The following is a 22,335-nucleotide window of genomic DNA, read 5'->3' as shown; positions in this document are numbered from 1 at the left end:
ATAGTAACATATAAAAAATTAATTTTAAAAATCCGACCTGCCGGATTCGAACCAGCGACCTAAGGATTATCTGCAACCACTACAGTCCTCCGCTCTACCAACTGAGCTAAGGTCGGTTTACGAAATGGCAACGTTAGAAGCCCATTTAATTAAAAAACCCGCGCACGTTTTTTCAATGTAATTTTCCGAAAAGAATTATTCCTGATATAATAGTAACATATTAAAAAGATCCGACCTGCCGGATTCGAACCAGCGACCTAAGGATCATCTGCAACCACTACAGTCCTCCGCTCTACCAACTGAGCTAAGGTCGGCTTGCGAAATTGCAACGGTAGAAGCCCATTTAATTAAAAAACCTGCGCACGTTTTTTAAAAGAATTATGAGAAAATTCCTGAAACTATTGTAGTAACATATAAAAAAACAATTTTAAAAATCCGACCTGCCGGATTCGAACCAGCGACCTAAGGATCATCTACAACCACTACAGTCCTCCGCTCTACCAACTGAACTAAGGTCGGTTTGCGAAATGCTAACGGTAGAAGCCTATTTAATTAAAAAAACCTCGCACGTTTTTTCAATGTAATTTTTTCGGAAAAGAATTATGAGAAAATTCCTGAAACTACGCCAGCATGGAAAGTTACGACAACAAATACGATTATTATTTGTTTTAAAAAATGAAAACGAAAACAAATGCAATATTTAATTCGGTTTGCTTCGGTTATTTAAATAAAATTCATTCATTAGTCTCCAAGAATAACAAATGCTCTTCTGCCAACATTCTCCTCTACTAATATTCGAATAATTAATCTAAAAAGACCACAATCTCTCTACCAATCCATGTTTTCAGGAGAAATTCTCATCCTCAAGTTCTTGAGACAACGATGTTAGCCATCCACCTAATCCCCCCCTCTCTTCTATTTTATACCTCCCCTGACCAATCTTCCTCTCATGAACATGTGCCCCGGTTCCTAGCATTACCCAACCTCCATTCCCTTCAACTTCCTCTTCTTCCTTGATTCTGTTGCAGGTCGACTTGAGCTCCCAATCCCCATTTCAATCTCTTTCTGTCATCAGAGGGGTGAGCTAGTTTCCCTTCCTCTTTACTCCAATTGGAAGGTAAAAACTAGCTCGCCTCTCTTAATTGGCCTAGAAAGAGATCTGTCACAGCTCCTCTGTCACCTGATCATAATCTTGTGAGCTCAACGTACCATTGCATTGTAGAAGGGGAGAACATACAGCCTTCGTAGGTTCACATTACGTGAGACAATGTTTGACAGAATAAAGCGTAGAGCTCATAGCTTAATTCTAGACGGGGAAGATGGCAATGCTAATTTCAAAGAGGAGAATGGGCTCTTCAAGAGTCCTGGACAGAGCAAGGGTCCAAGTCCAGGACCAAGTCGGGCGCCGAGTCCAGGACCGAGCCCACTACCGAGTCCACTACCGAGTCCAGGAGGACTGAGTCCTGAGCCGAAAAGCCACAACGATGGCCAGCAAACCAGCACGACCTTCAACTATGACGAAGGACCCAAGTCGAAGCCAAGGGAGAGAGGCGGTCCGCCATCTGGTAATTAAGAAAAAATATATAGATAGATGCATTTGTTCATGAATGAGATGATGTTGTGCAGTTATCTAAGATTGATGATTGAACCATGCATGGCAGAAATGGAGATGATGAAGGAGAAGTTTGCAAAACTTCTGTTGGGTGAAGACATGTCAGGGCATGGAACTGGAGTTTCATCTTCTCTAGCTCTCTCTAATGCCATCACCAATCTTGCAGGTTCTATCTAATATTTATCAAATAATTCATCTATAAAATGGGCACCTACAACTTCATTCAAATAATCTATTGATATTTTCTGTGATGGCTACGTTCACCATTTGTTGTTGTTCAGCTTCTGTTTTCGGAGAGCAGTATCGCTTAGAACCCATGTCGGCAGAAAGAAAGGGGAGGTGGAGAAGAGAAGTTGATTGGTTATTATGTGTCACTGATCATATTGTAGAATTTGTCCCCTCCAAACAAGTATTAGAAGATGGAAGAACAATGGAGGTAATACTTAAATCCTCTACCTAGTTATTCCATGCCAAGTTGAATCTAGTCAAGTGATGAGCATTTTTACAATTCTCTTTATAGGTGATGACAAATCAACAACGAAAAGATCTGCGCATGAACATTCCTGCTTTAAGGAAGCTTGATGCCATGCTTATCGTAAGAAAGATCATATGGTTTGCAAGAAAAAAAAAAGCTTGAATCAGTTCTGATACTATGATTAATGATACAGGAATATCTAGACAACTTTAAGGATAAGAATGAGTTCTGGTATGTATCCAGAGATGCTGATGAATCTGAGAAGGGCAATGCAAAGAGGACTGATCATAAGTGGTGGCTTCCGACCGTGAGAGTACCGGATAATGGGTTATCAGACCAATCAAGAAAATGGATCCAGCATCAGAAAGAACTAGTAAATCAAGTGCTCAAAGCAGCTATGGCCATCAATGCTAATGTTATTATGGAAATGGAAATTCCAGAAGACTATATTGAGAACCTTCCCAAGGTAGACATTAGTATTATTTCTTTGGTCACTAACTAGTTCAAGAAAGTAAATGAAATGACACATAATTAAGAAACATAACAATGATTCCACACTAGCCAGTGTTCAACAACCATATTTTGCAACACTAACACTTGTGATGCTCTTATCGAAACACTTAAATCTTTTGGAAGCAATATCTTTGTTTGAATATCAACCTCTTCTCTCTATTTGACCTTGCCATTGGCATTAATTGTTCTCATGATAGAATGGAAGGTCAAGCCTTGGAGAATCCCACTATAAAAACATCACAGATGATGATTTTGATGCTGAGGGATTCCTCTCATCCATTGATTTATCAAATGAACACAAGATTCTAGAGCTCAAAGACAGAATCGAAGCATCTGTTGTCATTTGGAGGAGAAAGATGATTAATAAAGATTCCAAATCATCATGGAGTTCAGGTATTAGCATGGAGAAACGAGAACAGTTTGAAGATAGAGCAGAGACTATATTGCTCATTATGAAGCATAGATTTCCTGGTATTCCTCAATCTTCTTTGGATATCAGTAAAATCCAAGATAACAAGGTATCAATGACAAACTAACTACTGCTTGGAAAAACTATGTCCAACTACTGCTTGGAAAATATACTGAAATTTCTTATTCACTGATGAATTTTCGCTTTCTCTATTAGGATGTGGGATTTGCTATCTTGGAGAGCTACTCTAGAGTGCTAGAAAGTTTAGCTTTCACCGTCATGTCCCGGATAGAAGATGTACTCCGTGCAGATGCTCTTGCTAGAGGTCCGCCTTCAACAATAGATTCAACACAATCCGAAGTCGACAAGGGCAACACATCGGAAGCAAACAATGCCATGACACTTTCAGATTTCATGGGCTGGCAAATGGATCAAGATAAGAAGGAAGATACAATTGATGGAGAGAAAGTGTCAAAGTCAGACGACCAAAAATTCATGAGGAAGCCTCTTAACATTATGGTCAACAAGAAATTTATCAGCATATTCAAACTTGAGACATGTGAGGCTTAAGCACCTCAGAAGGAACAAATATGGAGGACTAACAAACGAAGATATAGTAGTTGTTTTGTAATTACTTACACATTTCATACCGTTGCGACATGCAATTTTGGATTATTGAACGAACTCTAGCCAAAGCTATAGAATTTTTGTATAATGACCATAATGACTGACAATGAGAATACAAACATCAATTCCTTATTTCATAAAGATCACTTTATGTACATGTGTTTTCCTTTCTTTTATAGGTTCTTTTGCATCAAAAAACTCCATAGAAATTGCAAGTCAAGTTCAATGAAATAATGCAAGGATATTTTGTTTAGAAAAAAGTAATTAAACTAATACAGTGGCATATATGTATTTGAACACACACACATATATATATGAACATTTGCTCAGAGAATGTTAAGATGATGGAATGATGGATAATCTTCTTATGATGAACTTAACTATTTTAACCTTTGCCTCACTGAGGAACTTATTATAGAAGTAAGCAAAAACCGATTGATCAGTAACTGCTTTGTTAAATTAAACCTGAGAGATATCATGCAAGTACATAAACCAAGGAGGCAATTTCCTTAACTAATGTGGCTATATTGTTTTGACACAGTAACAATTAAAAGATGCAGCACAGGTTGATTCTCGCGAATACTTCAACTGTGAACTCAATTGCTCAAACAAGAAATGGTTTGTTAAGATAGATTGCATAAATAAAACTTGGAAGTTGAATCACCAATGTTTCGTATATTGACAAGAACACAACAGATTAGTCGTCAACCAACTAAAATCAAATTCAGGCAATCATAGTTTCTTAAATAAAAAAGGAGAAACAGAGGAGAAAAACTAATAGGTGAGATCTAGAAGAGGTAATCAGAGTATAGGAACTGAACAAAAAAAGAAGTCATGTTTAAGATCAACTTCAATTCTATGCATCATACTTGTATAATCACACATGCCAATAGATTACAGAGATAATTAAGTAGGTATAAGCAATAGAAACGAGAAAATAACTAAACTTGATTTATTAACAGCGACCACTTATATCTTGTCACGAGGGCCTATTGTTGGTGGTAGCTGAGGGCCTTTCTTGATGGGAAGCAGGTCGCCCGAGGCAGTGGAACCCAGGTACGCTATCGTGAAGGCACCACCGAGAAGCAAGAACTTTAGCAACAGACCTCTCTTGGTGAAAGGAGCTGCAAACGTCTCGAAGAACTTGCTCTGCAATTTATCAGACACTTCGCCGGCATTAATTGAAGAGCTAACGAGCAAACAGTAAGGACAATATCCAGCTCGCTTTGGACCTACCTGAAGAGAGTTGTAAGGCGAGGAGGCATCGGTTCCGTAGACGTCCCACTGCCCGGTGGTGTTGCCAATGTCATCGAGGTCAAAGTACACGCTGTTCTCGCCGTACTTGGCTACCACCGCGCCGGACCTATGAAGAACGGCACTTGATCACACCCTGTTCGTCCCGCAGATGCAGGAGGCGGATTCGACAAGAAAATGAGAGAATTTGCAGTCACCTGAGGTTGGCGCGAGAGGGGGCGAGGCAGGAGCGCTTGACGGCGAGCCGCTTGCCGCCGAAGGAGCTCCCAGCGAGGCCCTTCACGGTCGCCGGTTGCACGGCTGCCACGGCAGTGAGGGAGGCCATTCCTGCTGCTTCGCTAAGCGGAGGGGCGGCTGCGAGCCTTGCCTCGCTTCACGCTGCCGCGAGAATCTTTATCCGCGATTTCTCCGACCCAGACACAAAGCTGTGTGGCATTCGAGTGTCCTGGATGGCGCGCCACGACCAAACAACCACTGACAAAGTGCCATGTGTTCCGCGTTACGATTGGCTTATCCATTGTGGATAGATATTTTTTTTTAAAAAAAAAAGATTTGAAGTATTTTGGATAAAAGGATGCTTTTGAGAATTTAAAAAGTCGGAGGAGGTTTATTTTACGAATTTGAAAATGTTTAGAGTGGCTGATTCAGTAAAAGACGTTTTGAAAATAGGACAAAGACAAATTAGTACCTGCTTTTTTAATCATCAACGCCCTCTCTTAGATGTTTTTTTTTTGTTTTTTTATCACAAGAGCACTGCAACCTAATCCTCGTGAAATAATACACTTAACCTCGAGTATACGTTCGGCCTCTTTTTATTCGTTGACAATGTTAATTTTAGATTTAAACCTTAAATTAGTCCGACTTAATCTATTCAACAACATTCATATTATAATAACTATAATTTTATAATTATTATATTTCATAAATAAAATCATAATTACTATAATATGAATTTGACATGTTCATATTATATTCATATTATAACGATTACGTTTTTATAACTGTTATAACATAGGTGTATGTTGTTCAATAATATTTACATTATAACAGTTATAAAATTGTAATTATTATAATTATGATAACAACTACGAGATCATAATTACTATATAACATTTGTAGCAATTATAATTTCTTAATCATTATCATGCGGATTCATCCTATTCATACAACTAGTTAATCAGTTCAAAATTTAATAAGTGTGATAGGAGATAGTAATGTTGAATAATATATTTTAGAACAATTGATACGGAACAACATAGTTCAATGTATAATATATTAAATTAAAATTTATTGATAGATTTATTGTTAATAAAAATACGGTGCTTTTGATTTTCATATAGGAAAGGAGCTTGATTTATTTCTAAAATGTATCTGAGCTAATTAGAAAAAGCATCACTCATTATCCGCGGACTCATTTTACAAAACCGTAAGAGAAAATATGAACATCCTTTAAGTCAGCCTTAGTCCATGAATTCGAATTCGCCTTTTATGCTTCCTCTCTTCTCACTTTCACTGTTATTCATTTAAAATGGAACTCAATCGATTTGGACTTAGTATATTTAAAATGTTAAGACTTTTAATTACTTCAAATAATTTTTATGAATTTTAAAAGTCTAGGTCTATTCAATCTAGACTTTTATAGAGTTTTAAAAAAATCACGTGGTATTCAAATTTAACTTTTTAAAATTCTATGAAAATTTTTTTATATCCAAAATTTCAATAAATTTTTATGAATTCTTTTATAATTCTTTGAATACAAATTGTAATCAATGAAAGCTTTCCAAAACACTTAGTACAACTTTAAAAATAAAATAAAAAGTCTTCTCCTCACCATTGAAATTTCTATAGACTTTCAAATCACCTTAATTTCTTATGAATAAGTCGTTTCTCTTTCCACTTTTCGATTTTGATTATTTGTTTAATCTTAAAGGACTGATTTATATCATTCGTTCTCCATCAACTCACAACCTACTATAGCTGACCCCGATAATCCATGAGCTTGGATATTTCATTTTGAGTTTCTCTATTTTTTTTCTCTCTTTACGTGTGTTTTTCTTTCTAGGTCATCTCATTTGAATTTCATTATTTGTGTTTATCTATTAATCTATTAATTTGTATTAATATGAATGCAACCCTTGAAGCTTCACCTTCACGTCTGAAGATGAAATTGATGTGGATACAACTTATTCTGAATCTTTGGCAACAATATTATTGCTAGATCAATCACAATTAAAGTCAGAAAAAAGACAAATATGGAACTTATGGATGATTTTCTACAGATGAAGAAATTAGCTTGTTTGACATCTCGACCCAAGGACATGAGGGCCACAACTAGTTCCCACGAGTTTAATACAATGGAAACTCAAATTGTTGATGTTGGTACATTAGATGTCCAGAAAGATAATACCAAAACAGAACCATGCTAATGTCAGGGAAAAGAGAAAATGGTCAGAATGAACCTAAGACTTGAATCTGCTCTACGATTTGAACTTGGCTTTTAAGGAGTTACATTAGCGTTGGCAGAGTTGCTTGTTGTTGATGGACATCATAAAGATGTCATCTCCTACTTGAAAGATATGTTAAAGAGGCTACTGAGTTCATTGAAAAGATCAATTGAGCCAAACTGCAAGGCCTGGGTGCGCTGCTCAATGGAGCAACGGTACATGATGAAGCTCATATCTCTTGAATTAAAAAAAAAAAAATTAGATCAAGGGATGGATCATTTGTAATTGTGATCGGATCGTGACTGTAATCTGGTCTTAATTGATTGTGATCCCTTTATGTTTTCACCATCCCTCATATTATAGTTTGGGTATGGGCGGATGACTGGACCCAAAGGCAACTCCTTGGACTTGGGGCACGTTGCTCGATGCTAGGCCACCCCCTTACCCATTCGTCCCCACCCAAACTAGAACCTGGGGGACAGTGAACCCAGGGAGGGATCACAACCAATTACGGTTGAATCACGATCACGATTCGACCGCAATTACAAATGATTCATCCCTTGATCTACTTTTTTGTGGACCGAAGGATCTACCCCTACATGGTGATGTTGAGCTCGGGTGGCTTACCTTTGAACACCTGTCGTAGAGTGAACTTGAGTGCACCTTCTCATGGTGACTTTGTACTCCAAGGTTGGGAGATGAGAAGTGAGGGAGCCAATGCAGAAGTGCTTGAGGGTTGCAAAGATGGACAAGTGCAACATCTACGATATGCCATGATCATCAGTGGATTGATGAGGAATCCCAAAGTTAAATAGCTGTCAACAGTATATTTTATCAAGTTAATGTCACATGTGACTATCATCTTATGTTATTCTAAATTCGAGGAACATAAGAGTAATTTTAGTTTTTTTATTATTTTTTTATTTTTTATTATATTTGTCGAGTTAGATTTTGAGGGTATTTTAGTCTTTTACATATTTATTGCTGGAGTCTATATATGCATCATGTTTAGTTATTTTAAAGAGAGTTTTTGTTTAATTCTATTTTGAGTTGTTGCCTCTCTCTTGGAACTAGGTTTTTTTTTTCTATTGCATAGTATTCTGTTTGTTGAACTATCAATTTCGGTATTTATGTGTTAATCAACGAAGTCGATAGTATCCACTGCATTAGTTGATATCAAATTCTGGTATTCGTGTGTGAATCAACAGAGTTAATACTATCTACTGTGTCAAGAATACAATTTCTATGAAGTTTACAAATATTTGTAAAAGTCATGCAAAAAAGTCTATAGAATTCGATAAAATTCTTTTCACAACTATGTGAGACTCTATAAAAATCTATCAATTCCACAAAAAATTATCATTAAAAATCTATCAACTCAACAAAAATTTATCATTTAAAAAAAGTCAATGAAAGTCATTCAATTTCTTGATTGAATACACCCCTCATATTTTTATAATTGTTATAACACAGATTTATCTTGTTCAACAATATTTATGTTGTAGTAGTTACAAAACTGTAATTACTATAACCACAATAGCATCTAGGAGATCATAGCTGCTATATAACATTTGTAACAACTATAATTTCTTAGTTATTATAATACGAATTCATCCTATTCATACAACTAATTAATCAGTTCAAAATTTAATACGTGTGATAGGAGATAGTAATATTGAATAATATATTTTTGAACAATTGATATGGAACAATATAGTTCAAACGTATAATATATTAAATTAAAATTTATTTATATGTTTATTGTTAATAAAAATGCGGCTCTTTTGATTTCTATATAGGAAAGGAGCCTGATTTATTTCTAAAAAGTATCAAAGCTAATTAGAAAAATTATCACCCACTGTCTGTATATCCCTTCGGATGGGTCTAGTGGCTAGCGCATGAGGTGTTGCCATAATGAAATCTGGGGTTCGAATCTAGTCACTATTTCAAAAGTTAGTAGTCGTCCGTGATTTACCTCCTCTATGTTGACCTTAGGACAAGTTGACGAGGAAACACTGGGAACAAATGTATTCACCTTTTGTCACAATTTTAAAAAATTGTAAGAGAAAATATGAACCTCTTTAAGTGGTCTTAGTCTATGAATTCGAATTCACCTTTTATGCTTCATCTCTTCTCATTTATTTATTTAAAATAGAATTCAATTAAATTGAACTTATTTTATTTTTACTAATCGAATGGATTAAATTTTTTAAAATAATTGAATAAATTGAACTGATAAAATATTAATTAATTTAGTAAAAATCAAATTAAACAAATTAATTAAAAATTTTTAAGTATGCATGAAAAATTCAGTTTTACTTAATAAAATTCAATTTTTTTAAAAAAAATTTAAAAATTCAGTTTGACTTAAATATTAAATTTATTCAGTCTAGAAAATTCAATCTAATTAATTAATTTTTTTTTTTAAAAGCTAAAATTCTCACTTTGCTTCCCAATCCGCTGGAACCCAAGAACCAGGACGCAACCTGCGAACACGCGGCGCGTGGACAAAGGTCGCCGCCGCTCGTTTTTGTTTTTCTCGATTTTTTACCTCGTCTGTCATGGTCTTCGTTACGTCTGTTTAATGCAATGGCGGAGGGATGGGACTCTTTTTTGTATTTGGTGAACAAGCCATAAATGGGTGGAAAAGTAGGTGGATGGACGATTACTGCGCCAGCTTCGATAGGATGCGTTCTGAGCTTGGCTTCCAACAGTGCCTCTCCTCTCCCGTGTCACCGCGCCAGCTTGCTCTGCTTGCGATCTGGAATCGCTTCGCCTTGCCTCTCTCGGTCTCGCCTCTTCTCCGGTGCGCATTCACACTCGATCAGCCTTTTTTTCCTTAGGGTTGCGAGCTTCTTAATTCTGATTAGGGATCGTGTTATTGGATGTTTCGTCTTTCCCTGCTTTGTTCGAGACGGAGTTAATGATATATTGGCGTTTAAGAAATTTGTGATTTTTGTTCGAGAAGCATTTGGATTGGTCTTTTTATGTGATCGCTTATTGATTTTATGTCACAATGCAGTAAAAGAACATATTTTTAAGACCAAGAAAGCGAACTTCTCTACTGATCAGATACTTACTCGTTTCTGAAATCTGAAATATGCGATATGCGATAGGATTCTCGATTATGCAAATTGAGAAAAGAAGTTCAATTTTAATCTTGTAGAGGAACTTCCTTATCATAGGCTTACGGTGTTGCATTTACTAGACAGTTGAGGTGAATAAATGAGCGGAAAAAATAAGTGGTGGGCGATTACTGTCAGCTGTTGCCGCAATTTCCCAGTTGCCATTAAGCTGTTACTGAACTTCTTTGTTGTAGGGTTACATCATTTCGTCAGGAGACAATTTTGGTGAAAAAAGTGAGTGGAACAGTATAAAGCCTCCAGCCATACCTCTCTTCTCTCTTTATACTCACTTTCCTTGCAACCTAGAAACCTCTTGCCGTTGCTCTCCACTCGTGCTGTTCTCTGTCTCTGAGCTACTTTGTTCTTGATTAGGTTAGTACTTCATTTTGCACAGTTTGCATGATCCTGTCGGGCTGGAGATGGAACTTTTGGATTAGTTTTTATTCATTGCAACTGTTGTTGGAGTTTTATATCTAATAGATAGAGTTTGAGCGGCTAAAGAAATATGCATGCAATTAGTCGTTTTATAGGTCAATTTATATCATAAACCACTAGAAAGGAGCACCATGCTTTAAACATATGGAGTGAAATCCTCATCTTCCCTTAAATTTACTCAATTGGTCCAGTTTTATTTTAGTTTTCTTCCACACCAGAGTACAATGTTTGTCATATCTTTTTTCTTTTCTTATTCTTCTTCTTCTTCTTTTTTTTTTTTTGTAAAAAAGGAAAATATTTCTATATCTGATGTATTACTCTTAATTTTGTAGAAGGTAACTTAGAGATGATTAACCATCAATTTTACTAACCATATGATAATATATCCTCATAAATGTCATAATTCTAAGGTTTATAATGTCCTTTGTGTAGTTCAAGCTACTAAACCATCTCGTACATTCATGGAGGCTGTTAAAGCAGTTCTTACCTATGGCTCTGCAACTCAAGAACGTGCTGCTATAAGGGCTGAGCAGAAAAATTATAGCCATGTTCAACTCATTGCTTCTGCTTTAAACATCTCAAACTTATTGCTTGATGCAGATGCCATAAATGTAAGTGTCATGTTATGAATTGTTCCTATGCTGCCTTGCATAAATCATTAAGGTTTCTATTTCATCTCCTGACATGGATGACAGCCTATGGATACTGAATCCGTTTAAATGAGATCAAATATTTTTTGAAATGCTGGTTGTTGATCTACAAAATCTTTGCTAAAGTTTAGCCATTGATATAGGTGAAAGAAGAGCGTGGAAAAACAATTGGACCTGTTAATGGTCCAAAATGTCTTCATGGTGCTCGGGTGGGGATTGTGGCTAAACCTTCTGCTGAATTTGTTGCAGCAATCTTTGGTACATGGATTAGTGGAGGAGTTGCAGTTCCTCTAGCACTCAGCTATCCAGAATCAGAGATTTTGCATGTGATGAATGATTCAGTATGTTTCATACCCTTCTTTTTTGTACATATGAATTAGTACCTGGTTAAAAAAGTTTCATTTCTCTGCCAGTTAAAAGTTGGAAGAAACAATAAGTTTAGTGAAAGTTCATTTATCTATTATTTTAATTTAGTTTGAGATGGGACTACTATTCCTGTTACAATAGAAGCCATCATATCTTTTTTTCCCCTCCCTTTATCCTGTATTTGTGTCTGTTTTTTCTGTTATATGTCAATCACTTTTATTCTATAAATATTTTACATTAATTCTGTGAGTGGCTTTTAAACTATAAACCAATAATATTTAATTTATATTTATGTGTCTCTGAAAGTTCAAGATGGACATCTTGGTTGCATGACCTCTGACTTGCAACCTGTAGTGCTGTGAATCTGTGATGTTAGTGCAATAGCTAGTTATTAATAACACTAATGAAGAAGAATTGTCTGCTAAAAGTAGACCTACTTATGCTCAAAACCTCAAGTGAGCTAAAATCTTAGAGTACTTATTATTCTTGAATGACTTCATACAAATTTCTCCTTATGTAGGTAAACTATGTGAATCTCACATTCTCTTCTCTCTCTCGCTCAATCTCTCTCCTTTTTTTTGTATGACTTGTTGCATATTGATGACACCATAAGAGATTTAACTTGTTCTAGTTTTCAGGACATATCCATGATACTTAGCACTCAAGACCATCAAAAAATCATGGAGAATGTGGCTGCTAAGTGCTTTGCTAATCTTTCCCTACTTCCGACACTTACCGGTATGCCATTAAGAGATAGTTTGAATGAACATTCAGGGGAAAGGGCTGCTGATTTGGTTGCTAAGGTGATCAGAAAAATTGAGGATTCAAACAAGCTGAAAGGTAATACATTTCTTGCTGTCCATCCTTTTTGTTTATTTGTCTTCACCATGATGTAGTCATCTGAAGATTCCGTTTATGTTTTTGTTTTTTGGGGTATATTTTGTTAAAACTATCTAATATATTTTATCTAGATGATTATGTATTTTTACTGCTGTTTTTTTCAGTCTTTTGGACAATTGCTAATATGCTTTCTAATAATTTTTTTTATCGTTTATCCCACATCAATAGATCTTATTAAACATCTGATGTAGATAGCTTCTAGACTCTTTTCTCTTAATTCTCCATGTTCACTTGACTCTTATTACTCAGGAGATGATCCTGCTCTGATTCTTTATACAAGTGGCACAACTGGTAAACCTAAAGGTGTTGTCCACACTCACAACAGCATAACTTCTCAAGTAAGGATTTTGCTTTCATATGTAACTGTTGATTTTTAAGGAATCCAACTGTTAGATATAAATGTGGCATATGGAAGTCATGAAGCAGAATAACTGATTTTATTTTTTCAGAAGTAATAGAGAGGTTGTTTTTACTAACTAGGGAGTTTAGTTAAGTTCCACAGTTCAGACTTCTTTAGCTCCATTGCCTGTTAATATTGTTTATTGATGTGCTATTTGTGATCTTAATTCATTTTTGCTGCTTCAAAAATTCTAATTTGTGAGCTAAATATGTTTATGATATTTTTAAGTATTATTATTTGTAAACCAAAGTCTAGTGGCTAAATTTGTTTCCTACCAACATTTCCTTGCCTTATTTGTTGGGTCTCTGCTCCCCTTTCTTTGATTGACTCCCAACTTCCATGGGCATACATTGTTAGGCTCCTCTCCACAACAATGGTAGCAAGATATGTTTGGGATGGCTAATCTGAAATATTAGGAAAAATATCCATTTTTCCATATCTACTTCACTAAATGAAGCCGCAATTTTGTTTGTAGAGGCTAAGTTTTACTCTACATGCCATAGCATTGGCACTGTCTTACCATTCAAAACTTTGCTTCTTGTCAATTATTAAATGAATTTTTTCCATTTCAAAAATTGTTGGAAATTTAATGTGAATGAGAACTTAAATCTAGATCGTTGGATCAAAATTAACAAATCTTGTTCATCCAACTTGAAAGCTTTAAGTGCCTCTTCATTGGTTCAATCTGAACCATTGATTTCAAAAAAGAAGGCATCTAATAAAGAGGTATTGCGTCTCTTGGAAAAAGATGCAATCTAGACCATCTAATTCAAGTTAGATGGATAAAATCTAATTGAACCAAGAGATTCTTATACCCTTTTATTTGGTATAAATAAGATCCCTCACATTCTCATTTTTCATTTCAATTCAAAGTAAAACAGCATTGCATTCCATATTTGCATTTAGAGAGTTTGAGAAGCTTCTTCTGGAGGTCTTGCAATTTGCAATACTACTATCGCAAGATAAAGTTGTATCTTGGGAGATGATTGCTGTGTTCCGTGAGCACCGTGTGCGCGGCAAATTGGTCTTAAAGAGATAGAGTTCAACTCTAGCCACGAATTCGTTAAAGCGGTGCTATACCGTCATTCTGCCCGCACTTAGATTACACCACCATCGGACCCAACAATTTTAAGACGAACCTTTTCTGTGCAATCTTGATAGATTTATCATCGATGACTCCTGTTCCACCGGCGCATGATGAAAAATTGGAGATGGCAGCAAAAGATGCTGTTTTACCTAACCACATTAAACTTTGCGAGGCTCTTACGTGAAGATGTCCCCTCGATATCTCAAGGTGAGATTGATAAAGAAAAGAGAGCGACATATGATGCTTGGGGCCATAATGACTTCTTATATCGAAATTATGTCCTTAATAGCTTGGACAACACATTATACAACATGTATAGTCCAATGTCAACTGCAAAGGAGTTATGAGAATCTCTCGAAAGGAAGTACAAAACAGAAGATACCAGATTGAATAAATTCATTGTCGACAAATTCTTAGACTTCAAGATAATTGATTCCAAAACTGTGACAACTCAATTCCAAGAGTTGCAATTGATCCTTGTATAATTTGCATGCCGAGGGCATGACAATGAATGAGTCCTTTCAAGTTGTCATGATAATCGAGAAACTTCCACCTTTGTGGAGGGAATTTAAAAATTATCTAAAGCTAAAGTGAAAGGAGATGAGACTTGAGGATCTGATTGTAAGACTGTGGATTGAAGAAGACAATCGCAAACAATCAAAATCAACAAAAATGCCTATATTTTCAAAGACAAATTTGATGGAACCAAACATGGGCAAGAAGAGAAAGTATCCTGGCAAAGGGCAGAGCCAAGGGAGGGTCAAGAAGTTCCAAGGAACATGTCACAAGCAAATCGAATCATAAGGCCAAAGACTGCTAATGTCCAAAAAAAGCCACTCAAGTGCACATGACTGAAGATAAGTTAGTGCCAATAGACATGCCAAAATTAGAAGCCAACTTGGTGGACAATCTAAGGAGCGGTGGGTTGATACTGGTGCCACACGACACATTTACTCTGGCAAGGTCCAATTTTCAACTTATACACCTGTTAATGAGAGAAAACTAATCATGGGTAATTCTGCAACTTCCAACATTGTTGGTATTAGCAAGGTGGTATTGAAGATGATGTCAGGCAAAGAAGTGATACTAATCGATGTGCTTCATATTCCCAACATCCGAAAGAATCTAGTGTCAGGGTTAACTCTTGTCAAAGCTGGTTTCATGTCAGTGTTTGAGTCAAATAAGTATGTATTTGTTGGTGCAATATCCCTTAGGTCAAGGTTGACTGGTTTGACCAAGCTTGAGTCTTGGTCATAGTTTCGATGTTTGACAATACATGTAGACACATGGACAATGCAGTTGCAGTTGTTCATATGGGAAGGTTCTGATCAGGGACTGATTAGTGTGGATGAAGAAGAGTCAAGTAGGTCAAAAGTGATCGGATACCTGACTGGAAGGAAATCATGGTGAGTGAAGCCAGGTGAAAGTCCTAGTGAGTGAAGCTAGGCAGAATGGAAAACCCTGGTGAGTGAAGCCAGGTGAAAGTCCTAGTGAGTGAAGCTAGGCAGAAGGAAATCCTGGTGAGTGAAGCCAGGTGAAAGTCCTAGTGAGTGAAGCTAGGCAGATGGAAAACCCTAGTGAGTGAAGCTAGGTGAAAGCCCTGGTGAGTGAAGCTAGGCAAGGAAAAATCCAGATGGATCAAGGATGATCAGACATCTGGTGTTGGGAAGTCCAAGTAGGTCAAAGGATTGACTGGATACTTGACACGAAGAGAAAAGTCCAAGTGGGTCAAAGGGATTGACCGGACACTTGGTGGGGTTCTGGCGGTCGAGGGTGACCGGATGCTGGGTATGATGTACCAGCAGTCGAGGTTGACGGATGTTGGTTTGAGAGGCTTAGGACTTGGTTTGGGCAAAACCAAGAGCTGGATCGATCGATGGATCGATCCGGCCTTTCCGGGACTCACCAGATCGATCGGTGGATCGATCAGAGTCTCAATCGATCGGAGATCGATTGGGGCTTCCGAGCGATAAGTTGGATCGATTCGTGGATCGATCAGCGCTAGCGGGAGGCGCTCTGGATCGATCCGTGAATCGATCCAAAGCCTCCCCGATCGATTGGGAGTTTTCGAATCGATTGGGATTCGACCGTTGAGTCGTATTTGAGCCGCAGGCGAGCGTTGTCTTCCTCACTTCTTCACCGATTCATTTCAGATCTTCACCAGCTCCTCCACAGATCTTCTCAAGCTCGAGATCGCCAGTTCTTGAAGGTTCTTGGAGGCTCTTCCAAGTCAAGAGGCGGATCAAAGCAAGAAGAAGAAACTAGGGTTAGGGTTTGTACACTCATTGTAAGCTTGTAAGCTTGTATTTCTTTACTACCCTTTCTTCTTCTTGTATTGAGTCTTGTAGGGCTTCTCCGCCCTTGGTAGTTACCATAAAGGAGAGTTTTATTTAGTGGAGGGTGTGTGTGTAGGTGTGGATCCTTGGACTAGTCACCTCTTGTGAGGTGGATACCAAGTAAACCAACCGTGTTAGCGTTGCGTGAGTTGTTTCTGTATTTTCCGCTGCACATCTTCGAAGAAACAAGCAACGCCGAACAACGGGCACGCGACGAGCTATTCACCCCCTCTAGCTACTTTTGGTCCTAACACTTTTCACTATATCATCGCCGGAAGGGTCAAGCATAACAAGAAAAGCTAGAGGGTGAAGAAGTTGAAGCAAAATTGTCAAAGTCAAAGAAATTCAAAAGCTCAACTTCTACAAATGGAATTCCGAGATGGGCTCGGATTCGACACAAGGGTGGCTCCACCATACACTTCCACGAGCTTCGACTCTTGGAAATCAAGAATTGAAAATTTTCTTATGATGGAGATAGAGCAATGGTTTGCTCTTATGGAAGGCTTCAAGGCTCCAACAAACTCCAAGGGCAAGCTTCTTAAGAAAAGCAAATGGAGCTCAGAGCAAGTCCAAAGGTGCGAGGTCAATGACAAAGTGACCAAGCTTTTGGTAAATTTATTGCCAAGCACCATCCTTTGCAAAATTGGAGAATTTGAAGACGAAGGAGTTTTGGAGCAAATTGGCTAAAGTCCATGAGAATCCCTCCACTACACCAAAGCAAGAGAAATCCGGAGAGGGTGACTCTTTGGAGCAAGACCAAAAGGAGGAGGACTCTGAGGTTGAGAGATGCTCAACCTCGGAAGAAGAAGAAGAAGAATCTTCATCCTCAACGGAATGCAATGAGAAGGGTAAAGAGGGAGCATACTCTTTGTTCCATTTACAAGATGATGAAGATGAAGAGTCCTCCACCTCTAGGATTAAGGGGGAGCATCATTCGTTGACACCGGAGGAAGAAAAAGCTTCCACGTCCAGGTCAAATAAAGAGGAAGATGGGGCATCCTCCAAAAATTAAGAAACATCAAATGGAGGATCAAGTGTCATCCTTATACGTGAAGGTATAAGTAGTTCAATTAATAATAAAAATTATATTATATATTTTGAGTGTAGGGAACATGGGCACTGCAAGAGTAAGTGCCCTAAATTGGCCAAGAAGAAGGGTCAAATGACACCAAAGGGCAAGGAGAAGCCCAAGGAGACCGCTTTAATGACAAAGAAGAGCAAGGAGCACATTGTGTGTTTCTCTTGCAATCGAAAGGGACATTACAAGAGCCAATGTCCTAAGGGGAAGAAAGTGGCCAAAGTTAAAGGAGGAAGCTCAAGTCAAGGAGGAGCTTCAAAGGGAAAATGTAAGGTAACTTTTATTGAGCCTACCCCTTTACATTATGGTAAAAGCATGATAGTTCTAATTTTTATCATTTTAATGCAATTTACCATAAGAATAGAAAGCATGAGGGCTTTAAGGAAAAGCATGTGGCCCTACATGCCAAAACTACCCAACCTAAGGTTAGAAGGTAGATAACACTAAGGATAATAGATACAAGCTCAAGAACAAAAATGCTCATGGACCAAAACCTAAGGATTTAATGATAGAAAATCAAGTCTTGAGGTCAAGACTTGATAAAATAGAAAAGACCCTAAAAGGATGGAAAATATCCTCTGAGGGCAAAATGAGCAATACCTAGGGCTAGGAAAATCAAAGCCATCCAATGGCCATGGGATACAAACCAAAGGCTAAGAAGGATGTGCCTCTTACCATAGAGTTCCGTATAGTTATGGAGCAAACCCAGTCGATGGTCGAGCCAAGAATACTAGGAAGTCATCCCAAGAGTATTTTGCGATAAATGTGACTAAGACTTCAAAAGTCTAAGAAAGTCACTAACAAGGTCACAAGGGAGGCTATCCTAGAGTTGACCTAGAAAATGTGACGAGGCTTAAGAAGCCCAACAAGGTCACTAGGAAGGTATCTAGGGAAGTAATCCCTAGTGAGTACCTAGAGCATCCAAGGAGCACCAATAGGTGTTGGGTTCCTAGGAGCATCTTCTCTACCCCATAGATGGGTTAGAGAGTGTCAACTCCGATTAGAAGGGTAGTTAACCCAACTTTGAGGAAATTGACACTCAAGGAGCATTTTCAAGGTTTTTGCTAACCTTTGAAAATGAAATGAAATGATTATTTACTCTTGGAAAGAGTAAAATGTGCTATAAAGGAAGAAATTTGAGATGACTTTAAATGGCACAAGAAATCAAGTGTTAAGAAATACCAAATTGGGACTTTGGTATTGTCTTAGGAATTTAAGGCAAATCTAAGCCTTAATTTAAAGTGTTTACTCTTGAGGAAAAGTGGAATATGCCACATTTGAGGATATGCTTAATTTTTGAGTGGCATAAACAAATCAAGAGAAATAGAAATGCCAATTTAGGTTTTGGCACTTCTTTGAAGCATTTAGGGCAATCTAGGTTTAACGTGTTAAGTTAAAACAAGTGGAAATAGCTAAGTGGTTAAGGATACTTAGATAGGAAATCTAGGTATATTTTATTTATGCTAAACCTTGCTATGATTGTTTGCCCATCATATGCCATGACATCATGTCTATTTTTGCATTCATGTTTTATTATGAAAAATCCAAAAATACCATGTCATGACATTCATACATCATGTAGTTATAGGATATTTTCTTTTGAAAAATTATTTTCTTTTGATGTATGCCATAACATAATCATGCATTAAGTTTAATTCCTTGTAATTAAGGACAAATGACATTTAACAACACTTATTAACAAGTGACATCCTAGGTGGATGTCTAATATCTCTAAAATGCCTAGATAGATATGCATGATCCCTAGAATAGGGCAAAACCAAAATCTCACATCTCACAAAGACCTATAAGATGACTTGTATGTGTTTTAGTGCACATTAGATACAAGTGAGATGTTAGGATGATGAACAAAACTCAATATGTTGATTTAGTGCATTCTTTTGAGTTTTAAGTTCATCAAAACACATAGTTATGTGTTTTCCCATCATTGGGAAAGCTAATGTACAAGTCGTGCATTAAGCCCAAGGAACATGGTGGGATATTGGTTTTGAAAATGTTTTCAAAATGATTTTGGAAAACCTTGGTGAAGGCTATCTTTTGATAGTAATCACCATTGAACAGTTAGACACAAACTTGAAGAAAACACTAAAGTTTTTGCAAGTTTTCAAGTTTGTGTCAATCTTTGAAAATATGAAGTATTTTCATAGAAAACTATTTTTCCTTGATAGTATATGCCCTAAATAATGCCTACACGAAATTTCATGATTTTTGGATTTTTGTAGAATTTTCTAGGGGTTTCTGAAGTTGGCTGATTTTGAAATTCAGCAACTATCATAGCTCCGATCGATCCATGGATCGATTGGAGTGCCTGAATCGATCCATGGATCGATTCAGAAGGCAAGTCTCCCGCGAGCAGAAGCTCGCTGGATCGATCCAGGAAGTCTGAATCGATCAGTGGATCGATTCAGAAAGGTTCAATCGATTGGAACCCAACTCCAATCGATCCAAGTTGTTGATTTTGGCTGGGAAAGCCTGATTTCAGCATCTTTAAACCTATTTTAGTCTAGGTAACCATTCTAAACCCCTCAAAATACATCTGTATACATAAAAAGGGTGGTTTCGTGTTGAAAACAAGGATGGATTGGTTAAGGAAGACTATATTGAAGTCTATGGTGAGGTTTGTTTCAAATTTTGAATATTTGAACCTCAAAGCTTCTAAATTTGGGGTTTCCTAAAGGATTAGGGATTCCAAGTCATTGTTGGTGCAATGACAGAAGTTACCACCATGTCTTTAGGGGGAGGGACTCTTTAAAGGCATGAAAATTATTTTTCATGAACCTTGGAAGGTGGTTAACCTTCCGTTAAGTGGATAATGCTTAAGGATGGGCAGTTGCCTACATTGAGGGAGAATGTAGGGTAAAGGATAAATGAAGGGTATGTGACCTTCATTTGGGTCATTAGACCATGTTAATGCTCCAGGGCGAGCATTGTTTAAAAAGGAAGGGAATGGGTCTTTCATTATCGTGTTGGTCACAACGAGTGAAGTTGTGAACAAAGCTGAGCAACTCTTCAGGGGGAGAGTTCTCAACAATGGGGCATTTGTTGAAGTGTGCCCAAAATTGAGGCACGGGTTGATGTGTGCTCAAAGATGGGTTGATGTGTGCCAATAGGGGGAGAATGTGTGGTTTAAGTTAGGCCTTCATTACCTATGGGGGAGGTCATAGGGGGAGAATGAAGGGAACCAACATTCATACTTTGGCATGAATGGAGTTAAGGCTATGAGATTAGCTTAACTCAGAATGGACCAAATTTAAAGGTATTGTCAAACATCAAAAAGAGGGTGCAATATCCCTAGGTCGAGGTTGATGGTTTGACCAAGCTTGAGTCTTGATGTGTAGTTTCGATGTTTGACAATACATGTAGACACACATGGACATTGCAGGTGTTCGTATGGGAAGGTTCCGATCGGGGACTGATCGGTGTGGATGAAGAAGAGTCAGGTAGGTCAAGGTTGATGCAGTGGAGGAAATCACGGTGAGTGAAGCCGGTGAAAGTCCTAGTGGTGAAGCTAGGCAGAATGGAAAACCACAGTAAGTGAGCCGGTGAAAGTCTAGTGAGTGAAGTTAGGCGGAAGGAAATCACGGTGAGTGAAGCCGGTGAAAGTCCTAGTGGTGAAGCTAGGCGGAATGGAAAACCAGTGAGTGAGCGGGGTGAAAGTCTGAGTGGTGAAGCTAGGCGGAGGAAATCTGGTGAGTGAAGCGGTGAAAGTCTGAGTGGTGAAGCTAGGCACATGGAAAACCCTAGTGAGTGAAGCTAGGTGAAAGCCCTGGTGAGTGAAGCTAGGCAAGGGAAAATCCAGATGGATCAAGGATGATCAGACATCTGGTGTTGGGAAGTCCAAGTAGGTCAAAGGATTGACTGGATACTTGGCACGAAGAGAAAAGTCCAAGTGGGTCAAAGGGATTGACCGGACACTTGGTGGGGTTTCTGGCAGGTCAAGGGAGTGACCAGATGCTAGGTATGATGTACCAACAGGTCAAGGTTGACCGGATGTTGGTTTGAGAGGCTTGGGACTTGGTTTTGGGCAACAATCAAGAGCTGGATCGATCAGTGGATCGATCCAGGCCTTTTCTAGCGAACAGAGTGTTGGAGCAATCTAGTGACCCTAGGTTTTGATGTTTGGGCAAAGGTTTAAGTTAGGTTTATTGTTGTATTTGATATGCAGTGTGAGTGTGCAGGATACAGGTACAACAAGGAAGTCCAAGTGTGATCTTGGCAAAGGAGGAAAGTCCAAGGATGAGTCTTGGCGGTGTAAGTCCAAGCATGTAGTCTTGGCAACGTAAGTCCAAGTGTAGCTTGGCAATGGATGAAGTCTCGGAGGCGCGACCTCTTGGCAAAGGAAGACCCAACAATATGACAAGGAAGCTCCAAGGCAAGGCGTGAAGGATGGGGAGGCATCCGAGGGACGCAAGGCGATGGAGGAGGCTAGAAGGCTAGGTCTAGGTTGGTCGGGCGAGGACGAGTCTTGAGAGATTGTACTCGGAGTAAAATATAAAATTAGGGTTTCTTGTGGCAGATCTTATGTGATCTTGTGGCGTTCTTAGCGATCTTGTGGCGTTCTTGTAGCGATCTTATGTGATCATTGCGTGTTTTAGCGATCATTGGT

General features: G+C 38.0%; 2 protein-coding genes, 3 non-coding genes and 1 pseudogene across 5 annotated transcripts in view; 2 read left to right on the top strand and 4 right to left on the bottom strand.

Moving 5' to 3' along the window:
- Positions 1–31: 31 nt before the first annotated feature.
- Positions 32–116, bottom strand: TRNAY-GUA. The gene is given in 2 exon segments: positions 32–67; positions 80–116. It is a non-coding gene; the product is annotated as a tRNA-Tyr (tRNA).
- A 113-nt stretch (positions 117–229) lies between these two features.
- TRNAY-GUA lies at positions 230–314 on the bottom strand. The gene is given in 2 exon segments: positions 230–265; positions 278–314. It is a non-coding gene; the product is annotated as a tRNA-Tyr (tRNA).
- Positions 315–434: 120 nt separating this feature from the next.
- TRNAY-GUA lies at positions 435–519 on the bottom strand. The gene is given in 2 exon segments: positions 435–470; positions 483–519. It is a non-coding gene; the product is annotated as a tRNA-Tyr (tRNA).
- Positions 520–739: 220 nt separating this feature from the next.
- Positions 740–4,572, top strand: LOC121978858 (annotated as a pseudogene).
- LOC121978842 (photosystem I reaction center subunit VI, chloroplastic-like) lies at positions 4,453–5,305 on the bottom strand. Its single transcript, XM_042531086.1, has 3 exons — positions 5,088–5,305; positions 4,873–4,999; positions 4,453–4,785 (listed from the first exon to the last, which is right to left on the bottom strand). The coding sequence occupies exons 1-3, from the start codon at positions 5,213–5,215 to the stop codon at positions 4,606–4,608; spliced, it is 435 nt and encodes a 144-aa protein (XP_042387020.1). The 5' UTR covers positions 5,216–5,305; the 3' UTR covers positions 4,453–4,605.
- Positions 5,306–9,912: 4,607 nt separating this feature from the next.
- Positions 9,913–22,335, top strand: part of LOC121978800 (probable CoA ligase CCL8) — a 38,194-nt gene continuing 25,771 nt past the window's right edge. Inside the window, exons 1-5 of the mRNA XM_042531083.1 lie at positions 9,913–10,140; positions 11,327–11,505; positions 11,688–11,885; positions 12,549–12,750; positions 13,060–13,148. Of these exons, the coding sequence (XP_042387017.1) occupies positions 9,972–10,140; positions 11,327–11,505; positions 11,688–11,885; positions 12,549–12,750; positions 13,060–13,148 (837 nt within the window). The 5' untranslated portion in view covers positions 9,913–9,971. The remainder of the gene's footprint in view (positions 10,141–11,326; positions 11,506–11,687; positions 11,886–12,548; positions 12,751–13,059; positions 13,149–22,335) is intronic.

This window comes from Zingiber officinale, chromosome 1B (genome assembly GCF_018446385.1).
Source record: "Zingiber officinale cultivar Zhangliang chromosome 1B, Zo_v1.1, whole genome shotgun sequence".
Lineage (NCBI taxonomy): Eukaryota > Viridiplantae > Streptophyta > Magnoliopsida > Zingiberales > Zingiberaceae > Zingiber > Zingiber officinale.
Note: the sequence above shows the minus strand (reverse complement) of the source record. Positions and strands in the feature narration are given on the sequence as shown.